We start from the raw sequence: 27,334 nt of genomic DNA, 5'->3' as shown, positions 1-27,334 counted from the left end.
CTGAGGAATGGCAGTAAGACATGGGGGCTTTAAGAGTTTCCTTGATAATTTTAGATAATATAAAAAGGCAGCAGAATTTGCTCCTACTGGTGGAAATTTGCTTATTACCTTATCAAAAGAAAAAATTCAAACCTTGTGATTTTTTGAGAGCTTCACTTAAGAGTCCCTGGGCTATAAAATATTCTTCATGTTAATATTATTTAAAAGTCTTTTGCTTTTTAAAGAAAGAGGCTTACATGGTTTTCCAGGGTTCCCACCACTCCATTTTCTAATTCTACTGGAGTTCTATAACTTAACAAGATCAGATGTTAGCCCCAGAAGTATTTACCTTTCCAATATAATAGACCATGATTTGCTAAATTAAAAGGGGGAATGACTGCTATTTATATAGTAATCTATGCATTTAATAGATCAATGGTGATAAAGGACTGAAAAATTTACCAATATGAATATTCTTTATATATTTTTCAATACTAATTTTTGTATATTTTCATTACTTGTAACCCAAACTATCAATAGTAAAAAAGATAGTATTTTGGGACACCCTACTATATCTCAGACAGTCCTCCAAGAACTACACAGGTATTATCTCAATCTTAGAACAATCCTATGTTACAGATATTATTACCCTCAATCTACAGATGAGGAACCAGAGAGAGAAGTCACTTTCCCAGTGAAAAATTGCTACTAAGTGTCTAGCTCTAGAAGCCGTACTCTAAATTGGTGTATCTCTCTAGTTAGGAAGATCCATGTGCTTACCTGTTCGGGTTTATGTTGCTGTATGGTGTTATAGATATAACTCACGCCTGCTCTAGTTAAAACATAAGAAGCTTGCTCATTTATAAGTGTGTCCAAATGTGCTTCAATCTAAAATAAAACACAATTAAAAGAAAATATTTTAAAAGAAGAATAAGACTGACTGAGAGTAGTAGACTAGCCTGGAGTCTTAGCTCTTCATCATGGACGTGTTCCTTGCAGCGGCTATGAGGCCAGAATATGAGGGATAGGGGCTGCTCCTATACAAAGACTTTTCCTTCCCCAAAGAGGAAGTCCTCTTACAAAAGGGAGGGAAAGTCTTACTTGAGGATTCCAGGACTAGCCACTAGTCGAAAAATTTGGGTTGCTTCTTAGCTCTTTTAAAAGCTGGTATTAAGCAAAACACAAACAAAAACTACTCATAAACAACAATGTAAAATAAAATACTTAGAAAGAATTCTGGGAAGATGAGGACCTGATGTCCCTCACATCCACACTGCCTCATGCTCCCAACTTGCTGGACTAACTCAACCAATCAAATACATCATCTGGAGAAGTCTGAAGGAAATCCCATGGGGGCTGAGGCAGTAAGTTCTCCAGAGGAAAGCAGATTTGCGACAACTAGGGGATTGTTGAGGAACCAGCAGAAGGCTGGTCAAAGATGTCAAGTACAGGAGCTGCCTAAAAAGACCCAGCTAGCAGGTGTGAGTTGTACGTGGTCACCTGTTTTGTGCTATTCTTGGGGAAGCTACCTAATGCTAATGGGGGCAGAAGCCACAGAAGGAGACTACCTGATGGGATGAAGTATTCCCAGGTGGGAAGAAGTCGGCTGCTCCTTCCTTTAACCAGTACAGGCCTGTAAGTCTAGAGATCTTCCTCTTATCCCTCACCGGAGAGTCCCCTCAGTTTTACCAGCTTGTTTACCAGTGGCATAGTATGCTATTAAGAGATGCTATCTGTTACCATCTGAATGTTTGCCATTGTCAAAGTCACTCCAGCAGCTGAGTCCCTCCCTGTAAAAAACTTACAACTGATTTAAAAGAGGTGAGTAGGTTCTATGAGAAAACCCACCTGAATAATGAGAACAAGTATCTTTTCCTGAGGCAACACTATTGAAAGACGCAGGGTACCTTAGTTTTTTTTTTAAGTGAATGCCCAAGAAAGTACAATTAGAACCTTAGAACCCTTACTTACTAGTCTTACTGGAAATCCAAGAAAAACAAGATTGCAAATGTAAATATTTAATGAAAGAGTTATTGCTAAGAACCAAATTAGTATCTGAAAGAAAAGTGGAAGAATAGTAACACAGAGTAAATATCAAAGAAATATATTAAAGTGAAGAGATTTAAACATAAATTAGAAGACAAATTTAGGAGATAAAGCCAACTAAGGACAGGAGCTTCAGAATATAAAAAAAAAAAAATTAGAGAAGTGATAATTAATTACAGATAACAGAAAACTTTACTGAGCAAAAAATAAAAAAGGGTGGAATCTTCAGACTGAAAAGCCTTTGCAAAATCCAAGATGGAAATAATAGAAAAAGAGACATACCAAAAAATATCCTGAGGAAATATCTGAACTCAAAGGAAAATCCTTGTAAGCTTCCACATGAATAAAATAGGTTATCACAAACAAAAGAGAATCAGACTAGCCTAGATTTCTTACTTGAAACACTGGAAGAAGAAAGAATGGAAGAAAATTAATAGACTAGTGATAGAAAAGATCTGAAAATCAAGACTCTTTTACTCGACAAGGAAAACTATCACTGTGGGGCCCGTGCCCTCCAGCATCCACACCCTTGCCCAGTCCTCTCCACACACACACTGACTCTGGCTGGTCCACGTGACCAGCGCCGGCCACCAGCCCATCAGCAAGAATGATGCAGGCTTAGTAAGCACTTACATGGTGAGGATTGTCCTCTTGGAATGCAAAAAACGATTTTGGATTATTTGAGAAACAAAGATAATTGGTGATAAAACAGATTGCTGGACAACAGATATATGTGCACATCTTGAGTAGCGATTTAGACAAATGGCAGAGTTTCCGGTTGAATCAGTGATAAATACATTAAAAACCAATGAATATTTTTTAAAAAGATTTTACTAATTATACTTAAACAATTATGCAAAAAAGAAAAATTAATCATACTTCATTATATTTCTTTTAAAAGAATTAGAAAGTAGAAAATATCACAAATTTAGAGGTCTCAAACTCATTCCTTAGAAAAACCCAAAACGACAAATTTTTACTGTAGCCACTGCCAAATTGTTTATATACTTGTGATGACAAAGAAGACTCAGAGTTGTTGTTTTTTTTAAACATTTTATATACCAAAAATCACTATTTCAAAATCAAAAGCCAAGTATCTGGTAAATTTTATAAATGGCCTTGTTGTGACTCTTGAGTGATACCACTTGGCTTATAGGACCAGAGTGACTGCTATAACAAACTGTAATGTTGTGTCTAACACTGATTTACACATAGATAAAAATATATCTGTCCTCTGCAACACCTTCTGCACTAGCTACACAGCTTGAAAAATATAGCACGTTATTCACAGTATAGAAACTGAAATCTGCATACAGAATAACAGCTCAAATTAGTCAGAAAAGCTCCATTCTACCACCACATACTATGGCTTGAATAAAATATCTTACCTGTTACATATTCTGGCTTCTCCAAAACGAAACTAAAATACTGAATATGCATGGGGGCGGGGGGGGGGGTTCCATCACACTATATAACAAGGGATTCATATAAATCAGGTCACTGAAATTATCTTAAAGCCGGTAACTGAGATCATGTACAGAAAAAACATTTCATCACAGTGAGCAGTCATTTTATGGCAAAATTAACCTGGAACTGTAGCATTTCCAGACGTCTGTCAGTGAATTCAAACAGAGCTAATGTTGTCTTCATCATATATAGTGAATTGACCATGAAGGTAGCCATGTCAGCCGTGCCTAAATTGCTGGCTGATACAGTACACATCTGGAGAAGAGGATCCAAGACACATGATAAAACCTATAAATGAAAAATAAAATCAAATGTATTCTTTATTTCCCAACCAGTGATACAGGTCTGTGTTAACGGCGCTTCAGAATGAATGTCAAACTAATGGGGAGCAGGCCAACTTACAAAAGCGCATAAGAAAAAGATTAAATGGTACCATAACTGTAATAGTTTTTAAAACAAGCATCACTGAATATTTACTTTTTAAATTAGAGGGAACTGGTTTAATATTTGAAGGAAAAAACAATGGGAAGGATTGTCAAGATACATGGGTTATAAAGTGCCAGAATTTCAAAAGAATGTACAATAGAGGAGCAATAAGAATCATTAAAAGTGAATTTACAACACACCTGCACAAAATCGGCTTGACGGGCATCTAATGGTACAACTGAAGAATCATGAGATGCCAAAACTTCACGCAACAACATGAGTGTCTGATTTAATGCAGAACTTGGTCCAAGATCAGGCGGTGGGAGTTCAACCTAAAATGAAGGATGACTTATCCACTGCTTATATTTTTCTACTAAATTTTAGTGTCTAAATAAATGCCAGTTCACAGTAAAATAATTCATATGAAAGATGTAAAGCTTTGCTGACACATTACAAAATCTATTATCTATCAATAGCTTATTTTTTATCACACTAATCAAAATCAGCACAGAAAGTGATGCAAAAGTTTTTTGTTAGATTATCTCAGAATATATCACAATTAAAAGTACAGAATTTGTACTTTAATTCAAAAAATTACGAGGAAACTTAGCAGTCTTTGAATTGTAGAATTATATTTTCATATGGATTTGAAATGGCCTGCTGTTTTGCTTTTTAGCTCAAGTCTTAAGAAAGAAGTAATCCAGAGACCAGCACTTCACCTACTACAATATTATTGAGAATCATCACTCACCTGCATGCCCCAATCTCAGATACTGTGGCTCAATATGTACAGGTTCAGGGTCTAGAAATCTATCTTTCAACAAGCACCCCAGGTGGTTTTCAGGACCCTGGTCCATGAGCCACACACTTCACAGAAACAGTACAACACTGCCACTAAAATCTTGAATTCTGGAGTTAAAGAGATTAATTTTACATTTTGTAACTAGCACTTACTAGTTGTGTGACCTTGGAAAAGTTATTTAAATTCTCAGAGGCTCAGAGGGATTCTGTAAAGATTAAATGGGATTGCTGCATCTCAACTACTGAGTAGAGTATCTCATACTTATTTTTTTTTTAAAGATTTTTTTTTAAATTGATTGATTGATTGATTGCTATGTTGGGTCTTCGTTTCTGTGCTAGGGCTTTCTCTAGTTGCGGCAAGCGGGGGCCACTCTTCATCGCGGTGCGTGGGCCTCTCACCATCGTGGCCTCTCTTGTTGCGGAGCGCAGGCTCCAGACGCGCAGGCTCAGTAGTTGTGGCTCACGGGCCTTGTTGCTCCGCGGCATGTGGGATCCTCCCAGACCAGGGCTCGAACCCGTGTCCCCTGCATTAGCAGGCAGACTCTCAACCACTGCGCCACCAGGGAAGCCCCTCTCATACTTATTAACCGGCTACGTTCATCATCTCTACTTGACACCATCATGATATCCAAGAAGAGGTGCCTGTGAATTTTTTCAAAACATTTTTTGAAGTACTTATAATACTAATATAGTCAGATTTTGTAAATGAAACAAAATCTGGTACTCAGAAATCCATGTAACACCACACTCTCATGTCAGGTGATAGAAAGGCATAAGAATTTTATAATATCAGTATTTATATTAAGAATGTTTCATGTATAAAAGTTAATACATAAGTGACATCAGCAGGAATGGCAAAGTATGGACCTCTGAAAATCCTCCCTCCTTCATAAAAGCAACAAAAACACAAATTATGAGACATGCCAACAAACAAAAAAGTATGATCATTTACAGAAAAAACAATCAATAGCAACTCCCTGAGGAAGCCCAGATGTTGGAAATACTAGCCAAAGACTTTAAATCAGCTCTTTTAAATATGTTCACAAACTAAAGGAAACTGTTAATGAATTAAAGGAAAGTATGAGAAAAAATCTTACAAAATAGAGAATATCAATAGAGAGATAGAAACGGTTAAAAAAAATAACCAAATAAAAATGTTGGAGTTGAAAAAGCACAATAACTGAAATGAAAAATTCACTACAGGGAATCAACAGGAGATCTGAACAGACAGAATAAATAATCAGTGAAGTTGAAGATAGGTCAATTAAGATTAACTGCTATGAGGAACAGAAGGAAAAAAGAATGAAAGAAAATTAACAGAGCCTCAGACACCTATGCAACACCATCATCATCATCAGTACAATGGGGATCTCAGAGGGAGGAAAAAAGGGGGCATGCAAGAAGAATATTTAAAGAAATAGTGGGAGAAGACTTAGCAAATTTGATTTAAAAAATTAATCTAAACATCCAAGAAGTTCATGAACTCCAAGCAGAATAAACTTAAATAGATCCACACTGGGACACATAATCAAATTGTCAAAAGACAAAGAGAGAATCTTGAAATCAACAAGAGAGAAGTAACTCATTCTGAACAAAGGATTCTCAATAAGCCTAACAGTTGATTTCTCATCAGAAAACATGGAGATCAGAAGACACTGGATGATATATTCAAGGGCTGAAAGAAATATACTGTCAACCAAGAATTCTATATTCAACAAAACTACTCTGTAAGACTGAAGAAGAAATTAAGACATTCCCAAAACTACTCTGCAAGAATGAAGAAGAAATTAAGACATTCCCAATAAACAAAACCAAAAATTCTTTACCGGCAAAACTGTGCTACAAGAAATATTAAAAGGGGGCTTCCCTGGTGGCACAGTGGTTAAGAACCCACCTGCCAATGCAGGGGACAAGGGTTCGAGCCCTGGTCCGGGAAGATCCCACATGCCACAGAGCAACTAAGCCCGTGCATCACAACTACTGAGCCTGCGCTCTGGAGCCCGCGAGCCACAATTGCTGAGCCCGTGTGCCACAACTACTGAAGCCCACACGCCTAGAGCCTGTGCTCCACAACAAGAGAAGCCACCGCAATGAGAAGCCCGCGCACCACAAGAGTAGCCCCCGCTCGCCACAACTAGAGAAAGCCCGCACACAGCAACGAAGACCCAACGCAGCCAAAAATAAAAAAACTAAAAAAAAAAAAAAAAGAAATGTTAAAGGGAATCCTTCAAGCTAAAATGAAGGGACACTAGACAGTAACTCAAATTTGTAAGAATAAAGAACAGCAGTCAAGTTTCTGACATCAGTAAATATAAAAGGCAGTTTAATGTACTTTCTGCTTGCAACCCCTTTTTCCTGGATTTAAAAGACAACTGAATGAAGCAATCATTTTAAATCTACGTTGATAAGCACACAATGCAGAAAGATGTAATTTGTAACAACAGTATCATAAAGGAAGGGGAAAATGGGGCTATACAGGAGCAAAGCTTTAGTACACTATTGAAAATAAGTTGGTATTGATCCAAACCAGCTAGATTATTAAAAAATTAAAGATGGTAATTATTATTCCCAGGGCACCACTAAAAAAATAACTAACTACACACATACACATACATATATATTTATGTAAACAATAAGGGAATTAAAGCAATGTACTAGAAAATATTTACTTAACACAAAAGAAGGCAGTAATGGAGGGACAGAGAAATAAAAACACTTAGAACATACAAAAACATGGTGCAAAATGGCAGACATAAATGCTACTTTATCAGCAATTAAATTAAATGTAAACATGCTAACCAAAAAAGCAGAGGCTGGCAGATGGATAAAAGAAAAAAGAAATACATGACCCAACTATATGTTGTATTCAAGAAACACACTTTAAAGACAAAAACAGACTGAAAGTAAAAGGACAGAAAAAGATGTATCTTGCAAACAATAACCAAAAGAGTGCTAGAGTAGCTATACTAATTTCAGACAAAAAAGACTTTAAGACAAACACTGCTGCTAGAAAGGAGGGCATTTTATAATGCTTATTATAAAGAAAATATAACAACTATAAACATACATGCATCTAACAACAGAGCCAAAAAATACATGAAGCCAAAACTGACAAAACAGAAGGGAAAAGTATCTCTTGTGGTGAAGAAATAGTTATGTCAAGTTTGATACCTCCTTCAGTTTTGGTTCCTTTTTTCTATTACATTCAAATAAATCTGAACTCAGAAAAACTCCAAAATATGAAGTCATCTTTATAAAACTATTTTCTACCCATTCATCCAATTTAAAAAAGATTCTAGAACGTTGTTAAACTGATGATGATTAACACAAGAATGTATTCCGAAGTCAATAAACACACAAAAACTGTTCAACATCATTGGCCTTCAGAAAAGTACAAATCACAAATGAAATACCACCACACAACTTCCACAATGGCTAAAATTAAAGACCAACAATATCAAGTACTGGAGAGGATGTGGAGCAACTCAAATTCCCACACACTTCTGGTGGAGTAAACTGGTACAACCACTTTGCAAAAATGCTTGGCAGAAGCTATGAAAGCTATCAACCCAGATATTCCATTACTGTGTATACACACAAGAGAAATGAAAACTTATGTCCACCAAAAGACATGTAAAAGAACATTCATAGGCGCTTTATTTACAATATCTAAGAAATAGAAACAATACAAACATCTATCAATAAACTGTAGTAAACTTATATACTAGAACTATTACACCATGATTAAAAAAAAATGAACTACTGCTCAACACAACATGGATGAATCTTACAGATATAATACTAAATGCAAGAAGTCAGACCCAAAAGAGTTCACCTGTATGAATTTACTTATGTGAATTTCAACAGCACACAAAAACAGGAAACAGAAGTCAGATGGTCATTGACTTTGGGGGGTTTTGACTGGGAAGGAGCATGAAGAAGCTTTCTGAGGTGCTGGAAATGTTTTATATGTCAATCTGGGTGATGATTAATGAACATATATACAAATACAAAAATTCAATGAACTTAAGATATTATACTGTAAGTTTAAGATTGTATACTGTAAGTTTTATCTCCATTTACCCTGAAAGTTCATTTAATCTTTTTCTGTTTATATTATGTAAATATTGATAATCAACAAGGTTTTATAAAAATATCCAAAATTCAAGTGATTAATATTAATAATTATAAGGCACAAAAGAACTTTATGCAAGATACATTCATAACTTTTATGTACATTTCCCAACTATTAAAGTTGAAGTATAAAGAAAAATTTCACATTTAAAAGCATTTGGTCTACTGAAAACTTCACATTCTATATATTAGAACCTCTTTTTTTTTTTAATGCACAGAGCTATAACACTGAACAAAGTTCTCATTCTTCTTGTGACTGTTTACTACGACGTTTTTCATCCCTTTGTAGGTACGTGCTCTATTAGAGGAAAATGAAAAGGTTGCACCATAGAAGTTCCAAAAGCTGTTTTTACAGCTTCATTCCACTGCCAACTTTAGTTTTATTCTTTGAAATATCTTCCATTTAAGGTCCTCCAATTTTCTGTACTGTAGCTTCTTAGAAGACCACTTGCCCATGCGCTTTCAAAAAATAAAATCAACACCAAACACCCTCGTATTTTTTTAATACATACTTTAATTTTTTTAATTAATTAATTTATTTATTTTTTATTTTTGGCTGCGCTGAGTCTTCGCTGCTGCACCCTGGCTTTCTCTAGTTGCGGCGAGCGGGGGCTACTCTTCGTTGCGGTACGCAGGCTTCTCATTGTAGTGGCTTCTCTTGTTGCAGAGCACAGGCTCTAGGCATGCGGGCTTCAGTAGTTGTGGCACACAGGCTTAGTTGCTCCGCGGCACGTGGGATCTTCCCAGACCAGGGCTCGAACCCATGTCCCTTGCACTGGCAGGTGGATTCCCAACCACTGCGCCACCAGGGAAGCCCAAAAACCCTCATATTTTTAAATTAACTGCTTCATTTTATATATAGACTCCTTTCACTCTAAATACATATATGTTCCAGTAATTAACAGTAAATGGAACTAAAGTGTTTTTTTTCAAAACCACTTTTTTGAGATATGATTGACATACAAAAAGCTGTAAATATTTAATGTATACAACTTGATGAATTTAGAGATAAGTATATACCTGAAACCAAGTCCCCCTAAAACCAAGTTCCCTTACAGAGTTTATGAACAACCTCTTTATCCAAAGTGTTATTCTCTTTCTTGTCCCACCCCTGTTCCCCTCAGGACTGAGAAGTATCAAAGAAAAGGGGAGACTGAAACCAAGCAGGACCTTGTGAGGCCTTCCCAGGTACAAAAGCCCTTCTGTGTCCCCCATTTCTTGTCTGTAGAACAAAAGGCTTTAGCCTCCTAGGCCTTCTGTGAGTTCCAAAGAGCCGACCCAAGCAGTTAATGATCAGGACAACACAGTCACAAGACTTCTAGTTCCTCCTGAAGGGATATAAATAACAATCTGATGCATACTTTGAGTTGTCCTGGAGAAACTAAGACCCCCATCCAGGTGGAGGATGGTGACTACCTGCTGACCACAAGCACTAGACCCCAGACGGGTTGAAACCAGAAGGTTAAGATTCCCAAAACATCACCCTGTTACCTTACCACCAACCAACCAGAAGGTCTAAAAACTGATCACGCATCCTAGGACCCTCTCCCCTAACACTGTCTTTAAAAACCCTTGCCTGAAAGCCATCAAGGAATTCCAATCTTTTGAGCATGAGCTGCCCATTCTCCTTGCTTGGTACCCTGCAAATAAACCCTTACTTTGCTGCAAACACCCACTGTCAGAGTTTGGCTTTCTGGAACTGCGGGCACATGAGCCCCTACTTGGTAACATAACCATGAAACCATCACCACATTCCATAAACCATATCCATTACCTCCAAAAGTTTCCCCTTACCTTACTTATGGAATTAAATTTCTTAAGTCAATAATATTATTCAAGATAAATTTAAGAGTGAAAACTAACATTTGTTTGATATAACTTCAAATAACTACAACTTTTTATTTCACATAATTTAAAATTTAAAAAGCATTTTAGCTGAAAACACTGTTCTTGTTTGTTTTTCCTAGCAGAATAATCTGCTAGGAATAATGTAAAACTCAAAATACTCATCTAAAACAAGCACTTTTCAAACTTTAACATGCATATGAATGACCAGGGAATCTGGTTAAAATGCACATTCTGACTCAGTAGGTCTGGGGTGGGGCCTGAGATTTTTAATCTCCGATAAACTAATAAACTCCTAGGTGATATCCAAGCTGCTGGTCCAAGTACTATAATTTGAACAGTAAAAAGAGATTCTAAACAGTAATGATATCCTAGAATTTAAATCAAAATTTAAAGGACCACTTAGGGTTTTTTTTCACAGAGCTGGTCAAATCAATCCTGCCTACTATTAATTTGATATGGGTTTCTTTTATGACATACCATACCTTTTAAATTAGAATTGTACTATTACTATAGTGAAAAGAATTTTAGAAAATGTCTCTCTAGCTAAAAGGGATATGACACTGTATCTTTTGTAGTAGAGAGACATATTCCCTTTAGACTTTGCTAGATTCACAGTTGTGAATGTTTCAGGAGAGCCTGATAAGGAAGGGAGTACACACACTTGAATACTCAAGTGCTTCAAATGCTTTGTTAGGGAAAAGGTACATCTTTCAATAAAATAATGTCCTTGCATTTTCTTTTTTCATACTAAAGAATTAGTTCCCAAATATGTCTTTTTAAAAGCAGAGAAGGAATCATGAAAAGAGTTCATCTCTGGCTATATTTATTTTAAAAGCTGTTCGTAACAATTTTACTATCCACTTAAAATTCTATTAACAAAAATTTCCACTTGGGTGCTTTGCTAATGAAGACCATTCTGCAGTAAGTGTTGTTTTCCTCATAAGCCTAGACTCTTCTTAGAAGAGATGAATGGTTTACAAGAGGCAGAATAAGATGAAGATTAATTAACATAAAATATGGAACATTAAAATTTGGTGAAGGAAAAGATAATTCCTGAAAGAAACCTGAAATGGTTGTATACATAAGCAACACATAAGCTGTAAACAGTATCATATTCCAATCTCAATTTAATGTTAAAATATCCCTAAATATGACCCAATTCATATCTAAGAAAAACATTTCAGGGTACAATTATTGATGATAATGACAACAATAAATAACAATAATAGCGAAAACCCGTCACTGCTATAAACTCACATAGGCTGCAGTTATTAATTGGTACTTAATATATTCAAATTACAATTCTTTCTTTCCCTGTTTTTATCCTATCCTATTCTGGGTTTTAACTGGAAGATACCATGCTTAAAACTTGCCTTTTATTAGCCATTTTATTTTCCTGCAACTTTCATTTTAACTTCATAAGAGAAATAAAGTATTTAAGAACTTAGTGGGGTTTTCTGAGTGAAAATAAAATAAAATAAATGGATAACCATTTGGGAAAAATTAATATGATCCTTCCTTCCCAGCATGGACAAAAATAAACTTCAGGTAGATTAAAAATTTGATATAAAAGTGAAACTACAGGAAGACCTAAGAACATACATTTAAATGAATTTATTAAATAATCGAACACTTTCCTACTGATAGATGTTAACTTTAGCATATAATAAATTCTACATGTATTTTCTTGTTGTGGGAAAGTTTTTGAAGTATGTTGTATGGCATGTTCCCAAAGAAGAAACAATAAGGAAAAAAAAAATGTTAGATTTTACTATGTAAACATTGAAAGTGACGCATCAGAAACTACTACAAGCAAAATTAAATGGTACATGATGACATGGAGAAAAGATTTATAATACATATGACAGATAATACTCTTAATGTATAAAAAATATCAGAAAATAACAAGATACAGCCTAGTAGGAAAATGGCAAAGGACATGAGAAAACAATTCACAAACAGCCAAAAAACATATTTTAAAATGTTCATTCTCACTAGAAAAACTGAAATCTAAATTAAAAAAAAAAAAGATAGTACTTTTTGCTCATATTGGCAAAGATATTTTAAAATGGCTATTATCCAACTTTGCAAAATTTGGCACTTCTGGTAGGAGACAGTACGGTAGATTTGAGAAAATAAGTGAAAGGAAGTTAAATATGTGGGGCTGCCTGAGGACATGCAGGATTGCTGGACATCATGGAGGGCTTTGCTGATGTTGGAGACCAAATTTTTTGGTTTCCCAGTGCACATAAAATGTTTAAACTATACTTTAGTCTTTTAAGAGTGCAATGGCATTATGTCTAAAAAACAATGTATATAACTTAATTTAAAACTAGAAAGCAAAAAAACAATTACAATAATAACATTAAAGATCACTGATCACACAGAACACCATAACAAATAATAATGAGAAGTTGGAAATACTGTGAGAATTAACCAAAATGTGACACAAAGACATGAAATGAGCAAATGCTGTTGGAAAATGGCACCAACAGACTTGTTAAACAGAGTTGCCACAAAACTTCACTTTGTTAAAAAAAACGCAATTATCTGCAAAGTGCAATAAAGAGAAGCACGATAAAATGAGGTAATGCTTGCACTATATTGAACAGAAGTGGCAAAAGTGGGCATCCTTCACTTGTTCCTCATCTTAAACGAAAAGCTTCAAGTCTTACTCTATTGAGTATAATGTTAGCTGTGGGTTTTTCATGTATGGCATTTATTATGTTGCAGTAGTTTCCCTCTATTCCTAGTTTGTTGAGTATTTTTATGATAAAACAGTGTTGAATTTTGTCAAATGCTTTTTCTGCATCAATTGAGATGATCATGTGATTTTTTCCCCCCCTTTGTTCTGTTACTGTGGTAATTATACTGACTTTCATAGGCTGAACTATCCTTGCATTCCAGGGATAGATCCCAGTTGATCATGCTGTAGAGTCTTTTTTAAAGGCTTCCTCATTTGGTTTGCTAGTTATTATACTTTTCAACTCCAGAATTTCTTTTTGGTTTCCCTTGAGATTTTTCTAACTCTAATAGGTATTTCCATTTTGTTCATACGCTGTTCTCTTGACTCATCTTTAATGTGACTGTTTTAAAGTCTCTATCTAGTAGATATGCCATCAGGTCTTTTTCAGGAATGGTTCCTGTTGATTTTTTTTTCCTTTGAATGGGCCATATTTTCCTGTTCCTTTGTGTGCCTTGTGATTTTTTTTTGTTGAAAACAACATTTGAATGTAATAATTTAACCCTGGAAATCAGATTCTCCCCCTCCTCCAGGGATGCCATTTTCTGTTACTACTTTGGGGTTTGTAAAAAAAATTGTTGTAGGCTCTCTCTGAGCCAAGGATCAGGTTGAGGTATAAACTGAAGTTCTTCTCAGGTCTTTCTGAGCCTGCTCCTTTCCCTGAACATGTGGTCACTTTCTAATTTTCCTCATACATACAGTTGCTTTTGAATGTCCTAGACTTTAATGTCTGACTCCCAAAATGGGAAAAAGAAAAAAATGAAGGGGGTGGAAAAATTCACTAGCCTTTGAAATCCCCAGGAAGTCACTTTAGCCAGAGGAGGAGGTGTCTGACACAACGGGGAGGTGCAAAACCAATGGCCACCTTCCTCTTCACAACTCTGGGATGAGAGCACAGATCCCAGAAGTGTAGAGGACAGCGTCCTCCTTTTGGTTCACCCTGGCTCTACAAGATGTGCGCAAGGTGCTCAAGGAACAAGTGTACAGCTGCCTGCCACAGCACTGGGGGTGGAAGATGGGTAGCTGCAACTATGCTAAGAGTTGAAGTTGACCAAAATTGACTGCAATTTATTACTATTGAGCCTTCCCCTAGAAATTGCAATTCTTCAATAGACTCCAGAGTTCCAAAATAGTTACATTAGACAAATACTGCTAGTGCAACTGTCATCTAGGTGGGGTGACAGATTCCTGGTGCTTCCTACTTTGCCACCTTCTCTGAAAATTACTGATCTTTGTATATTGATCTTGTCACCAATTACCTTTCTAAATCCATTTACTAGTTCTACAACTTTTCAATTAATTCTCTTGGTTTTTGAAGTACAGTCAGAGCATCCACAAATAATCTAATATTTCCTCCTTTAAAATATTTATATCTGTCATTTCTTTATCTGGACTTTCTATTATTTAAACGTGTTATTGGCAAATATTCTTTTCTTGTTCTTTCTTGACTTAAATAGAATATACTACTAGTGCTTCTATGTTAATCATGAGGTTGGCTGTTAGTTTTATTAATCTTTATATGGTTAAGGAAGTATTTTTACTTTTTTATTTACTAATATTTTCCCCTCAACAATTTAATTAAATATCATGAGAATATAATTTAACACTGAAACATTTAATATATTTCTTAACACTGAAGTATTCTTATATTCCTGGGAATAACCAATACTTGGTTTTAATATAATGCTGGATTTATTTTTACAATTATTTACCTTTTTAAAAACTTAAAAGGTGACTGATTTGAGGTTTTCACTTTTGTACTGTCTTTAAAGGGTTTTTATGTCAGCATTACACCACCTAAAAGGAACTGGGAAGCTTTCCATATTTTTCTGTGTTCTGGAGAATTCTGTTCTTTGTAGGTGTAAATAAAGCTATCTATATAACCTGAATTAAGTCTAGCAGCATGTTCATTAATAATTTTTCTTTCCTCCCTAGGTGTGTTCAAGTTTCCTACCTCATTTTGAATCATTTTTTGTCAATTTTATTTTCTTAAAATCATCCTTTTTACATATTTTAGAATAAAATTTATATACTTTAATATGGTATTCTCTAGTAAGTTTAATCCTCATCTCTGGTTATTACCTCTAATTCTGATATTATAATTTTAAATTTTATTTTTTCCTTGGTTAAAGAATTGCTAGAAGGTTGTCAATTTTGTTGACCTTTTCAACAAATAATCAATTTTGTTTTCCTGTTTCCTAATTTATCATAGAAATGTACTTCCATCTTTCCTTTTACCATTTTGCTTTATTATTCTCTTTCAAATTTCATAATAAGAATGCCTAATACATTTTACTTCCAGTTTTTACCCCAGATGTTTTCCAGTTGGTAAAGCTTTGGGTAACGTGCTCATGTGTGTTTCCCATACTGCAATTTGGCTCTTGTCTCTTCCTGAGAACTGTCCTCAGTAAGCCATGGATCATCCATACACTGACAAAGATAACAAACCTGCCACCCTCGTTTTACCAGAACTCTTCATACAGTATCTGTCATCAACTATGCCCTCTTTCTTGAAAGTCTATTCTCTTGGCTTTACTGATAAAACCCTCTTCTCATTTCTCTCCTGCCTCTCCAATCACCCTTCCTCAGCATTCTACCATGGTAGGGCTTATTTTCTTCTCTTAAATGTCACTGTTTCTCAAGACTGTGTGTCCTGGAAGCTCTACTCTTATTAAACATGATTCCTAGTGACCTCAGACAAGCACATGGATTCAACTATCTTTTACATGCAAAACTCCATAAATCCAAATGTACAGCTCCCTATTAGATCAGACTAATTGCAGAAGGATATCCCACATGTATCTTGTCTAACTTAGACAATATCATCATCTTTATCCCCCCAGTTTTACACTTTCTCTCTATTCCAGATACTTGTGATTAGTATCAATATTCCCAGATTGGTAACTTAGGAATTATTTTAGAACTCTTCCCTCTCATTTAACCACATTCAAGCAGTCACCAACTTTTGAAGGTTTATCTTTGGCCCTCAAGAATCTGTCCCCTTATGGCTCTTCCTCAGAGTATGTATTTTCATAAAAACTACTTCGACAATCCCTTAACTATCCTGTCTGCAACCTGGCTCTCTCCTATCTACATGCCACACCAGTTTCCAACTGATTTTTAATAAATGAAAATTTGTGTACTGATAACTCTTAGCTTGCATATTCTATTTGTTTCCTCTACTTAGGATGACCTCTACCCACTCCTTTTTTACCTATCTAATCCCCCATGTCCTTCAAGTTCAATTCTTGTTAACTCCCTCTCTGGAAAGCTCCCTCTCTGTATATGTATATTATTATACATACTCTTCTTATTGTGCTAGCATAGCACCTTGGGCACGTCTTTCATAAAACATGTATTCTATAGTAATCGCCAATTTATTAGACTATTTTCCATGAAAGGAAAAGTAACCTGAGACCAACAGACCTTGATTGTTTGCTTTGTACTCATTAGCAAGCACATGTTTGTTCACATTCAAAGCCTATATCATGTATGAATGATTTTAGAAAAATTTTGTCTAAATAAGAACTCAGGTAAACGTATCTATAATGGGAACTGATTGACTGTTAGTAAACTTCCTGTGATACAAGAAAACATATAAGGAAAATACTCCAGCTCCACAAATTCATGCTGCTTTTCCAAAAAAATATGAGTCTTGCACGGGGGTCAGAAAGCAGACTCTTATTAGGTTTCTCTGAGCTTAGGAATATAAAAATAGACCAGGTACTTTGGATTGGATTGCTACTGACTGTTCCACACTATTCTACAAACCTGTGTCTAATATAACCAGGCTGTTAGATAGACCAGTACAATTAAAAAAAAAAAAAAAAAAAAGCCAGAATGGTGACTGTGATGCATCCTTGAAAAACTTAAGTCTTTAATAATGAAATAAAAACAAAGAAGGATTTGATCATTATAAACCCATTCCTTAAGGTCTTTCCAATTTACTGCTGCACAACACAATGCTCAATTTAAAATATTAGCTCTCACAGAACTCTTTCAGGTTTCTGTTGTTTGTTTTTGTGGGAGTTTTTTGTTCCCTTGTTTTTTTTTGTGGGAGTTTTTTGTTATCTTGTTTGTTTCCATAATTAATTACAGTATATAACTCAAAGGAACATAAATTTCATAAGGACAAAGCTGGACCATGAGTGTAAAACTTAAGTACACTGTTTAGAAAAAACATTTAGTAAAAGTTCAAGCTTTCCAATCTGTATGTCATTTTAGCCCTGACCTATCAAATATAGTAAGTCTGCTTTAATTACAAATTTTTGGTTATTGAAAAATGGTAGTGAAACTAGGGCTTGAGAGTCTACCACCAATTATGACTCAAAATTACACTGTTCCAGGAACAGATTATAAGCCTACATCCTGTAAGCCGCCTCAAAATGAATTTTGTTGTTCACAGGAAGAACTCAAAAGAACGCTGAATGGAATGGGAAAAAACTGTCACCAATATGAAAACAGTAGAACAACATTTTTAAATGTGAAAAACTCACATTCACGTAGTTTAAGAATTGCATTTTTCAAACATACCTTGTCCATTAATTTGCTGGCATGAAGACTCAAGCTACTGAAGAATATTTTTTTGCTCAGCAAATGCATTTCTTCAATGGTAGTCAACAATGTAGTTGCACTATTTCCAACAATGCCACTAAAAGCAAAGAATATTTCAGGTTGCAAAACAGGCCAAAATAACCCAGCTCTTTAACTGAGTAGAATTCTTTAAGAAGATCTAGATTTAAATAGAAGTTTTTATATAGAATATAACCTGTGAATTAAAAACAATTACTCTAGTTTCATATAAAAATGAGGTGTTTTTTTCCTTTTAAGTTAGGTGATGAACAAATGAAAACAAACTACAGTGTTTTAAATATTTCACAATCTCTTAGAAAAGCAGTGGGTTAGAACAAACACTTATAATATGCAAACCCATGTCTCTATTTTTCCTCTATTATAGTAAATGCATGTCTTGATTTTCCAAGAAGATCTGATTTTAATTTTAAGGAAGCCATTCCATCAATAGCTCTACTGAGAAAATAAGTTTTAAATACTGAGTTTTTTAAATTAAAACTGTTATACCGTATCAATAACACACCTGTAAATTATAAAGCTCCTCAATTTTTATACAGCTACCTAAATAGCAATATATTAAGACTAATTATGAAAAATCTGATAACATTTTGAAATAATTATTCTACATTCCATAATTCTCAATTTTATATTACAAGGATATTTCTTAGACTTATCCAATGGGGTTTCTCATTTTTGGCAGAATGTAAGACAAGCATGTATATAAAACAACTCCCTATTATATTCTCCTATTCATGTATTGAAAGTGACTCTTCTGTTCCTTATACTGGCATGCTTGATAAAAAGTAATTTTAAATCATTTTTTAATAGGCTAATATGAAAACTATCAAAAACATAGCTTGGAAGAACACTTTTAACACAACTACACATATAACGATCTTATAGTGACATCTACAATAAGGCTCAAGTGTATGTATACCACCAAAAGATATTTGCAAGGTGAAAATGAATGCAAATTTTGGAGTTGAAGATCATATTTTATCTGATAAGAATCACTTGTCTTATCTATAAAGTCACTTTTATTTAGAGAAGATAAGACAGCTATTACTTAAAGGAGATAAAGCTATCGTTCTGTTTTATCACTAATGGAAAACTAAATGTTAAAGAAGAATTTATGTAAACATCCAGAATAGGACATTTTACTAATTATGCCCTATTCTGAGTATAATATATAGTTGCTTTAGGTGCCATGGATCTCTTTTACTAATACAGGAGGACTCAAAAAATACTTATATTATAGACTCACACTGCTACGTTTGTGTGTGCAAATGTGTGTATGTGTGTGTGTGTGTACTTATGCTTGAAGAAAGGGAAAAGGAAATGATGGACCTCAAAAGTACAGTATGTATAATGTGCATATAATGATTCATATGGTGTGGAGGTTCTACTATTTACACTTAAGTCATGCATAGAATATACACACAAAAAATATTACACTGTGTTCTAACTGAAAGAGGTGTCACATGGGATTTAACAAGCACATTTAACCTTTCCACTTACCTGATTGTATGGTGATAAAATTTGAGGAGGTTAGAAATTTTATATAATAAAACTGCCCCAGGTTCAGCAACTATTACTTGTTCAATTCGAACCTATTAAAAAACACGTAAGAAAAAACTAAACATTTCTTAAAAGTGTAACTTTTCTTCATTAATCACATGTGGTATGAATAGCATTAAAAAGACTAAATATTATTATTGCAGAAATCACAAAATTCCTTCTAAATAAAGAATTTCTGAATATTAAATCATAGAGGATGGTAAAACACAGAAACTTTAGCACAGATATGCTCTACAAAAAAATGATCCATTACCTACAGAATTTGGTTCAAGGCTATTGCTATCAGAAATAATCAATACAATGAGGTCATCTTGAGGTTCTTCACCAGCATATAATGGAATTTAGCTTAGCACTAAATTGCAAAGCAGCTGTTACATTCCTAAAAACAGATTATCAGTGAAAAGGTACTGCTCTATGAATGAATATTAAGGAAAAAAATGAAAAAAAAAATCTTGTCTTTAAACAACTATACCAAGTTTCTTTCTGTTAGAGAATAGGAAAGCAGATAAATCTTGAATTAGCACCAACCTATTTGGCCAATTATAATACTGCCAGGGCAATATCTCAGATCTAGTTCAAGATTAACTTGATACGCTCAAGTTTAACTACTAGGAATCTTTTCTAATTAAAATCCATCCCTCACTAATCTTTCCCTTACTTTATATTCCCTAATTAACAAATACAATCTAAACCACACTGAATGTGCTTACTTACATATCATATTACATCTATGCTTATTAAGCTGCTGATAACATATGTGTCTTCTTGTTTCCTAACTGGATTCTAAACACAGACATTGTGCTTTCTGGTTCTCTTACATCTCTGCAGCATTTGGTAGAACAGGACATACACAAGAGATGTTCAATAAACAAATGCTTTTGAAAACATTTAGATTTTGGAGTACGTCATAATACTAACGAATGTGATCTGCTAAAATATTTTATAAATACATGTATATGAGTATACAAAAACCTCTTGCATAGAAAATTGGCAATGATTATTTTAAAATGTGTTTTATTACCCTACATGTGTTAATTTGACAAAATTACAGCCTGAATTCAAGCTGGTTTCTTTAAAATCAGAATAAGTCACTAATTTAACCAGCTACCATATAACATATATAAAAACAAACTATTTTACCTTTAGAGGCCTGCACACACCCTCAGTAATATGTCCAACAACTTCTTGAATATTTTCTTCAACACCTACAATTAATTATAACATAACTAAAATTTTTTTTCCATATTACACTTTGCTTCACATAAGTTTAGAAAATTAACAAACACTAATACATATGATTAATGGCATTAATAAACATTTAAAATAACAATTAACGATATTTTATTAAGTTTAATATCCTTAGGACATTACTAATTATATTAATATGAGTCTAAAGCCTTATCAATTGATTTGACTATTGATTAATGAACATTATTTCTTCGTGAAAAAGAGTAAATGTATGAAAAACAGACTGTGAAATTTATTAACTGAAGGAGGTGATGTGAAGATGTATTAGCATTCGTTCCACAAACTCCTTACTCTAGGCAGCAGTGCTAAGCACACAAACTACGGGTATAAAGATGGAAAACACGCCTTGCAATCTAATGGAAAAACCGACATTTACTGATTATTGACTATTTATCGAGGTCTGTACTGGGTACTTGACATGTACTGCTTGTAACCACCTTCATTTTTTACAGATGGAGAGACTCAGGTTTAGAAGAATTCATGCCATTCCCACAGAATAACTTATTTCTAACTCCAATTATTTTCTTCCCACTTCTTAATGTTACCTCTCATGTAAATTTTCCTACATCTTTTAACAAATACATTCTTTTGAAAGAAGTCGTAGCTTAATGACCTTAAGCCAGTCACTGACTGAGCCCGTATACTCATAAATAAAATGAAGAGAACATCACCTTTTGCCTTTAAAGGATGGAGGCTGAGATAATGTAGGCCAGGCACTCCAGAGATGCCTTAAAAGTGAAGCAGAGGGGTCTAGGCTTACAAGGAAAGGTCCCAAGGGTCCAGTATAAAAATGTGATCAGCTGTGTGACAAAATGAAAGTGATGGAAAAGAAAGTCTACTAGCAGAAAAAGGGGGAAACGAGAGACAGGAAGTTTAATTAGGATGCTTACTAAATCACCCAGTGTGAAGAGTTTACCTCCGAGAAGAAAACAGCAATAAGAACAGAAACAAAGAAGTCCTGCGTGATTTACTAGATCTGGGCATGAGCGGTAACCATCAGCGGACCCACCTTGTGTAGTTACATGCTTTAAGAGAGCTTCAAGGTGTTCTTTTTCAGAAGCAGTGGCCTGATGGAGCCAAGCCAACATATCGCCTACATATCTAGTGAAAAAACTAAATGTTAGTAAAGATTTCCTTCAGACAAACATCGACTACTCCAATACTGTCTGACTACTATACCTCAAAGGGTCATGGGAGTGCATTTCAATGGGTCTAGGTGTACCTCCTGGGCCCCCTCTTGTAAGAGCATCGATAAATCCACGAACAACTGTACTTCTTCTGGCTGTTCCAAATTCATCTAAGGTATACCTAGAAGAAACAAGTTATTAACAAACAGTTAGTTGCTTTTCTTCCTAATGGTTACATCAAACTATTCATGCACTTTCTAAGATATCTAAAGCTTTTTTACACAATTCTCTCAAGCAATACTGTTTTAAACAACAAAAAATATTTATGAAATAACTTTATCATAATGATAATTCAACCTAAAGGTGCATCTTTTTATGCTTAAGAAAGAATGCTGGGATTTGGAATCAGTAACAGAGGCAGAAATGGTTTTGAAATACCCTGAAGTGACATACCAGATGTACGTCAAGATGAAAATGCAGTATCAAGCTAAGTGTTGCTAAGGTACACAATTGCCTTGCATTCACTTTCTATTTTTTAAAATAAATTAGAACCAAAATGCTTATTTCTATTTATTGCCTCATGCTGTCAAATTATAAAGTTCAGGGTAAAGAATGCATTCCTTTAAATCAGCGGTCCCCAACCTTTTCGGCACCAGGGACCCGTTTCGTGGAAGACAATTCTTCCACAGAAGGGCCGGGGGAGGGAGGGGGATGGCTCAGGCTGTAACGCGAGCGACGGGGAGCGGCAGAGGAAGGAAGCCTCGCTAGCTCACCGCTCACCCCCGGCTGTGCGGCCCCGTGGCTCCTAGCAGGCCGAGGACCCATACCGGTCTGCAGCCCGGGGGGTTGGGGGCCCCTGCTTTAAATGATCATCAATTCCATGAAATGACTTGTGATCAGACGGCTCCTTATGACAGCACAAAATTCACAAACTTTTAACTTCTTAAATATGTAAAACTAATCTTCACCCTCTGGACCCAAATGGCTCTGTAATAAACAGAAACAATGTAACTTCTGTTTCTAGGACTATTCACTGTGACCACAAGTTATATTAGAAACCAGTGAATCCACTGGCATTTTAAATGGGGGGAGGGGCAATTTAAGAAGCCTGACACACACTAGAATCTGTTTACTACAAAATATAAATAAACAATATTAATGCTTATTTTCCTGCAATAGGTATAATTTGAAGAACAGCATGAACTAAAAGGAACCTTCAATGATACCTGAAGACATGAAACATCTTTTCCGAGAGACAGAAGAAAATTTCTTTGACCAAAACGGATTCTCTTCCAACAAAGGTCAAAAACTGAAAATGTAGCTTTACAAAGGTGACTGTTAAAATTATGTAAATATTCTAAAATGCCTCTAGTTAAAATAAAAATTTAAATCTCCATTTTTTTATATCTAGCCATAGTAGAAAAAGAAAAATTCTGGTCAAAAAGCAAATTAAAAGATGAAAAAATTTGTCCAAAAAAGAATTAAAAGATAAAATAGTGTAAAAACCTAAGAAATGCAACAAATAAAAAAATGAAGAAAAATCAGCATTGCACATATTACTATGTTCTTTAATAATTTATATGCTGAAGGTTTACCAATGGAAAGAAGACAACATCAATGTGTTCATTTCTACTTGTAATAAATTTCTTTCTGAAGAAACTTCTGTACTTGATTTATTAAAAGTCAATAATGCATTAGCATTCCAGTTATATAATACCTAAGAAAAACTGAGTATGGCAACTTTCCCCAAAGACTTCAATAACTGACATTTTCTTGTACGTGATACTTACACATGTGAGACACAATAATGAACAGTGAAGCTTTTACACATCACTTAAATCAAGTTCATATAGTGCCATCTGGTGGTTAATATGATATACTATTAAGTTTTCCCTAAATTTAAAGAAACCACCACTTTTGGAAATAGGTGATACTTAAGATGAAAGGCCCATTTTCTCTTTTTTTCTCTTTTTTATTCATCTTATGGTACTTAACTGTCACTAAAGTCCTCCCTCTTCCCCATTCAACCCGCAAATGCTTCTTACAACCTTCCATACTGCACTACTGCCCCCATCCCGTCTGCCCTTGGGAGATAAGTCTTTGCCTATTTTAGTTCTATTCTTTGTCTTTCAAGCATTTTGCCTTACTGTCGTGCAGGCCTTAAATACACTTCTCTTTAGTTGAAAACTTTTCAGTTTATCTCCTTTCAAAATAGAAATAATAGCTAATATTTTGTGATGAGCAAAGCATTATGCTAAACACCTTATGGGAACATTCTAATTTAATCTTCCCAACAACCCGGCAAGACAGGCTCTATTTTTATCCTCATTTTACAGCTGGAGAAACTGAAGCTTATAAAGGTGCATGGGTTCATCAAAAAATCTAACTCAGAGCCCACCTTTTAAACCATTATGCAATATTGCTCCTTTCCAAGTGTTGATCAAGAATCAAAATTTAGAAAAAATATGTTTATATGGTAAAAGTCAGCTGACCTTTTCAGATGCCCAAAACAGACAAAGGCATTTTTTTTAAAAAGATTAACCTTGTGAACAATTATGAATCTGTGGACAATGTTACACATTATTAAACAAACACCAAATGTTTTAAGTACCAAAAGACTCTCATAATCAAACACCAATACCTTACAATGAAAAAGCTGGGAAAGAAATTTCAAAGTCGATAAGATGTGCTGAGCTGGTGGTCAAGAGTGAACATCAGCTTATCACAGGCACCTGCACAACATGCAAGGCTATTATGATCCAGCTCCTGCTACTAACCCAACAGCCAGGGCAAGCTTTTGCAGTTTCCTAAAGGTACATGTCCCTCCTCAACCCACACCTTTGCACCTGCTGTTCCCTCAACCTGGGATGTTCTCTCCTCCCTTTTCGTCCTGGAAAATGCTTATCAACCTTAAGAAGTCATTTCATACCTACTTCCTGGGGGGAATTTCCTCTAATATTCACCCCCTTCCCCACCACAGACTACTTGAGCCACAAAGCACTTGAGATTGACTTTTAGAAAAGCAATTAATATATTCATTAAAGTGGATTTGTTTATTTGTTCAATAAAACAAAGCAATTTGAAGGCAACGTTTTATTGCTGTTAAGTCTGCCGCACTTAGAACTGTGCTTAACACATAGTGAGTACTCAGTAAGTAGCACTGGGCTGTTATTGTTTTATGTAGCTGTCCAGCATTTGTGTTCTGGAACCTTATTACAGGACAAGTAATGCTCCAATCAGAAAACAGAGTAAGAAGGAAATCCTCTAAAAATATATAAGCATATGAAAGGCATGACTCAGAGCAGGGTTAATGCCTATGCAGGAGTCCCCTGGCTTTCTGTTTCCTGAATTTTAACTCCCCACTTGGTCTTCCTATTTCCATACTATTCCAGGCATTAAAAGTGAAAAGGTATTTACTTCTATTTTATATGAAAAGTAAAAGAAAATTAAAATACAGAATAATAAAAAATTTATAAGTTAATAATGCATAAAGTTCTTATCCAAAGCATTACCACATAGCACTTGGCTGACATAACTTACAGGATCAAATACCTGAACTCTTTCTTTCTTGAGTCCTACTAATGGAATTCTAATTTTAAATTTTCTTTTTTCATCTCTGCATAATTATTATTTGTCAGTCTATTCGACCTTCTCTCCGGGGCAGGGGTGATACAGGAGTTTTAGTTACATACAATTCCTAGGTCGTTAACGAGATGACAGATTGGGGAAAAGCCCTTAGCCTCTACACAAATAAGAGGTAGTCTAGATACAGGGACACCTTGGTTTTCATCTCCATGTTGCATTCTACAGCACGTAATAATATGCAAATAAGCTGATGCCCCAATGGTACCGAGATGAGATAAAAACATCACTGTAAGTTATTATATTGCTCAAACTACTGTATATGAATTTGATAATACTGAAAGTCAATGTAAATTATCGAAGAAAAAGTAAGTTGTTTTTTTTTTAATTAGGAAAAAGTCACCCACTTATATAAGACAGGTCTATCCTGCAGGGCTTCCATTGCCTGAGTCAGTACTGGAGATATGTCACATGATTCTTGTGTCAATGTTCTGCATTCACCTGAAAAATCATTGTAACACTTATTGTGTTATATAATCATTATAACATTATAACACTTGTTAAATTAAAATTAGGTCTTTATTACATCTGTTGTACAGCCAGAGTCTAAATACTGCATTAAAAAAATGCTTGGAAAAGCCTAGAGAACATGCCAATCAAAAACTAGTTCATGCTGTCAAACTAAAAATGTAAGCTTAAATACCTATATAACTTCAAATGACCACATCTGCTATCTGGCATACCACATACATATATATTTTTTTTTCTTTTTTTTTTTCTTTTTGGCTGTGTTGGGTTTTTGTTGCTGCGCATGGGCTTTCTCTAGTTGAAGCAAGCGGGGGCTACTCTTCGTTGCGGTGCGCAGGCTTCTCATTGCGGTGGCCTCTCTTGTTGTGGAGCACAGGCTCCAGGTGCGCAGGCCTCAGCAGTTGCAGCACGTGGGCTCGGCAGTTGTGGCTCACAGGCTCTAGAGCACAGGCTCAGTAGTTGTGGCGCTCGGGCTTAGTTGCTCCACAGCATATGGGATCTTCCCGGACCAGGACTCGAACCCATGTCCCCTGCATTGGCACGTGGATTCTTAACCACTGTGCCACCAGGGAAACCCACACATATTTTATTATTATAAAAAACTAGGGTTCTGAAAAAACCAGTCAGTGAACAAACATGCACTAAATAACTGCTATACACATGGCAATGTCAAGGAGGGAAGGGAGTACCAAACATATATGACCAGTTCCTTACCTTGGGAGCAATCTTCAAGCAGTTTGCTAAAATGTTTATATGGGTAACTAATATATAGTATTAAGATTATAATTTCAAACTGTTTAAAAAATCTCTACACCAATATGTCCTTTATTTTACTATCCTATCTATAAAATACTTATTAAATGTCTACTCTGCTCAAAAAACTCAGAGTATGTTCAGAAGTTCCCAACCTTTTGGAATATGAGGACCTCACACTAGCAGTATATTTTTCTAGCATACACTGACTGAGAAAAACATACACGTGTCTGGGACTGGAGCTATCTTACAATGACTCCAGAGTCCTTAGGAGTCAGAATGTCAGTTTGCAACTTCCATGTTAGACGTCATGGGAGCACAAAGAAATATGAGGCAATGTCCTTGCCTTTATGAAAACAGAAATCTAACTGGAGAGCTAAGACATACATATATGAAAAGTTATGTTAGAGTAGTAAATTACTGAATACCAAATAAATATATTCAGCAGTTAGTGTTCAGAGATGGGAAAAGCCACTATGACTTAATGTAGTTGTGGAGAGTT

At 35.1% G+C, this 27,334-nt stretch overlaps 1 protein-coding gene across 4 annotated transcripts in view; it reads right to left on the bottom strand.

Moving 5' to 3' along the window:
* The window catches only part of COG6 (component of oligomeric golgi complex 6), a 59,906-nt gene that overhangs the window by 16,202 nt on the left and 16,370 nt on the right, over positions 1-27,334 (bottom strand). For all 4 annotated transcript variants that reach the window (XR_014236936.1, XM_082365411.1, XM_082365410.1 and 1 more), the window contains 9 exons: positions 25,959-26,052; positions 22,022-22,150; positions 21,852-21,943; positions 20,735-20,799; positions 19,535-19,626; positions 17,978-18,095; positions 4,119-4,250; positions 3,613-3,780; positions 760-867 (listed from right to left, as the gene is read on the bottom strand). Coding sequence is in view for 3 of the 4 variants with exons in the window: in XM_082365411.1 (XP_082221537.1) it covers positions 760-867; positions 3,613-3,780; positions 4,119-4,250; positions 17,978-18,095; positions 19,535-19,626; positions 20,735-20,799; positions 21,852-21,943; positions 22,022-22,150; positions 25,959-26,052 (998 nt within the window). In the remaining variant the exon portion in view is untranslated. The remainder of the gene's footprint in view (positions 1-759; positions 868-3,612; positions 3,781-4,118; positions 4,251-17,977; positions 18,096-19,534; positions 19,627-20,734; positions 20,800-21,851; positions 21,944-22,021; positions 22,151-25,958; positions 26,053-27,334) is intronic.

The sequence above is a fragment of the Balaenoptera borealis genome, assembly GCF_965194805.1.
Source record: "Balaenoptera borealis genome assembly, chromosome: 18".
NCBI lineage: Eukaryota > Metazoa > Chordata > Mammalia > Artiodactyla > Balaenopteridae > Balaenoptera > Balaenoptera borealis.
Note: the sequence above shows the minus strand (reverse complement) of the source record. Positions and strands in the feature narration are given on the sequence as shown.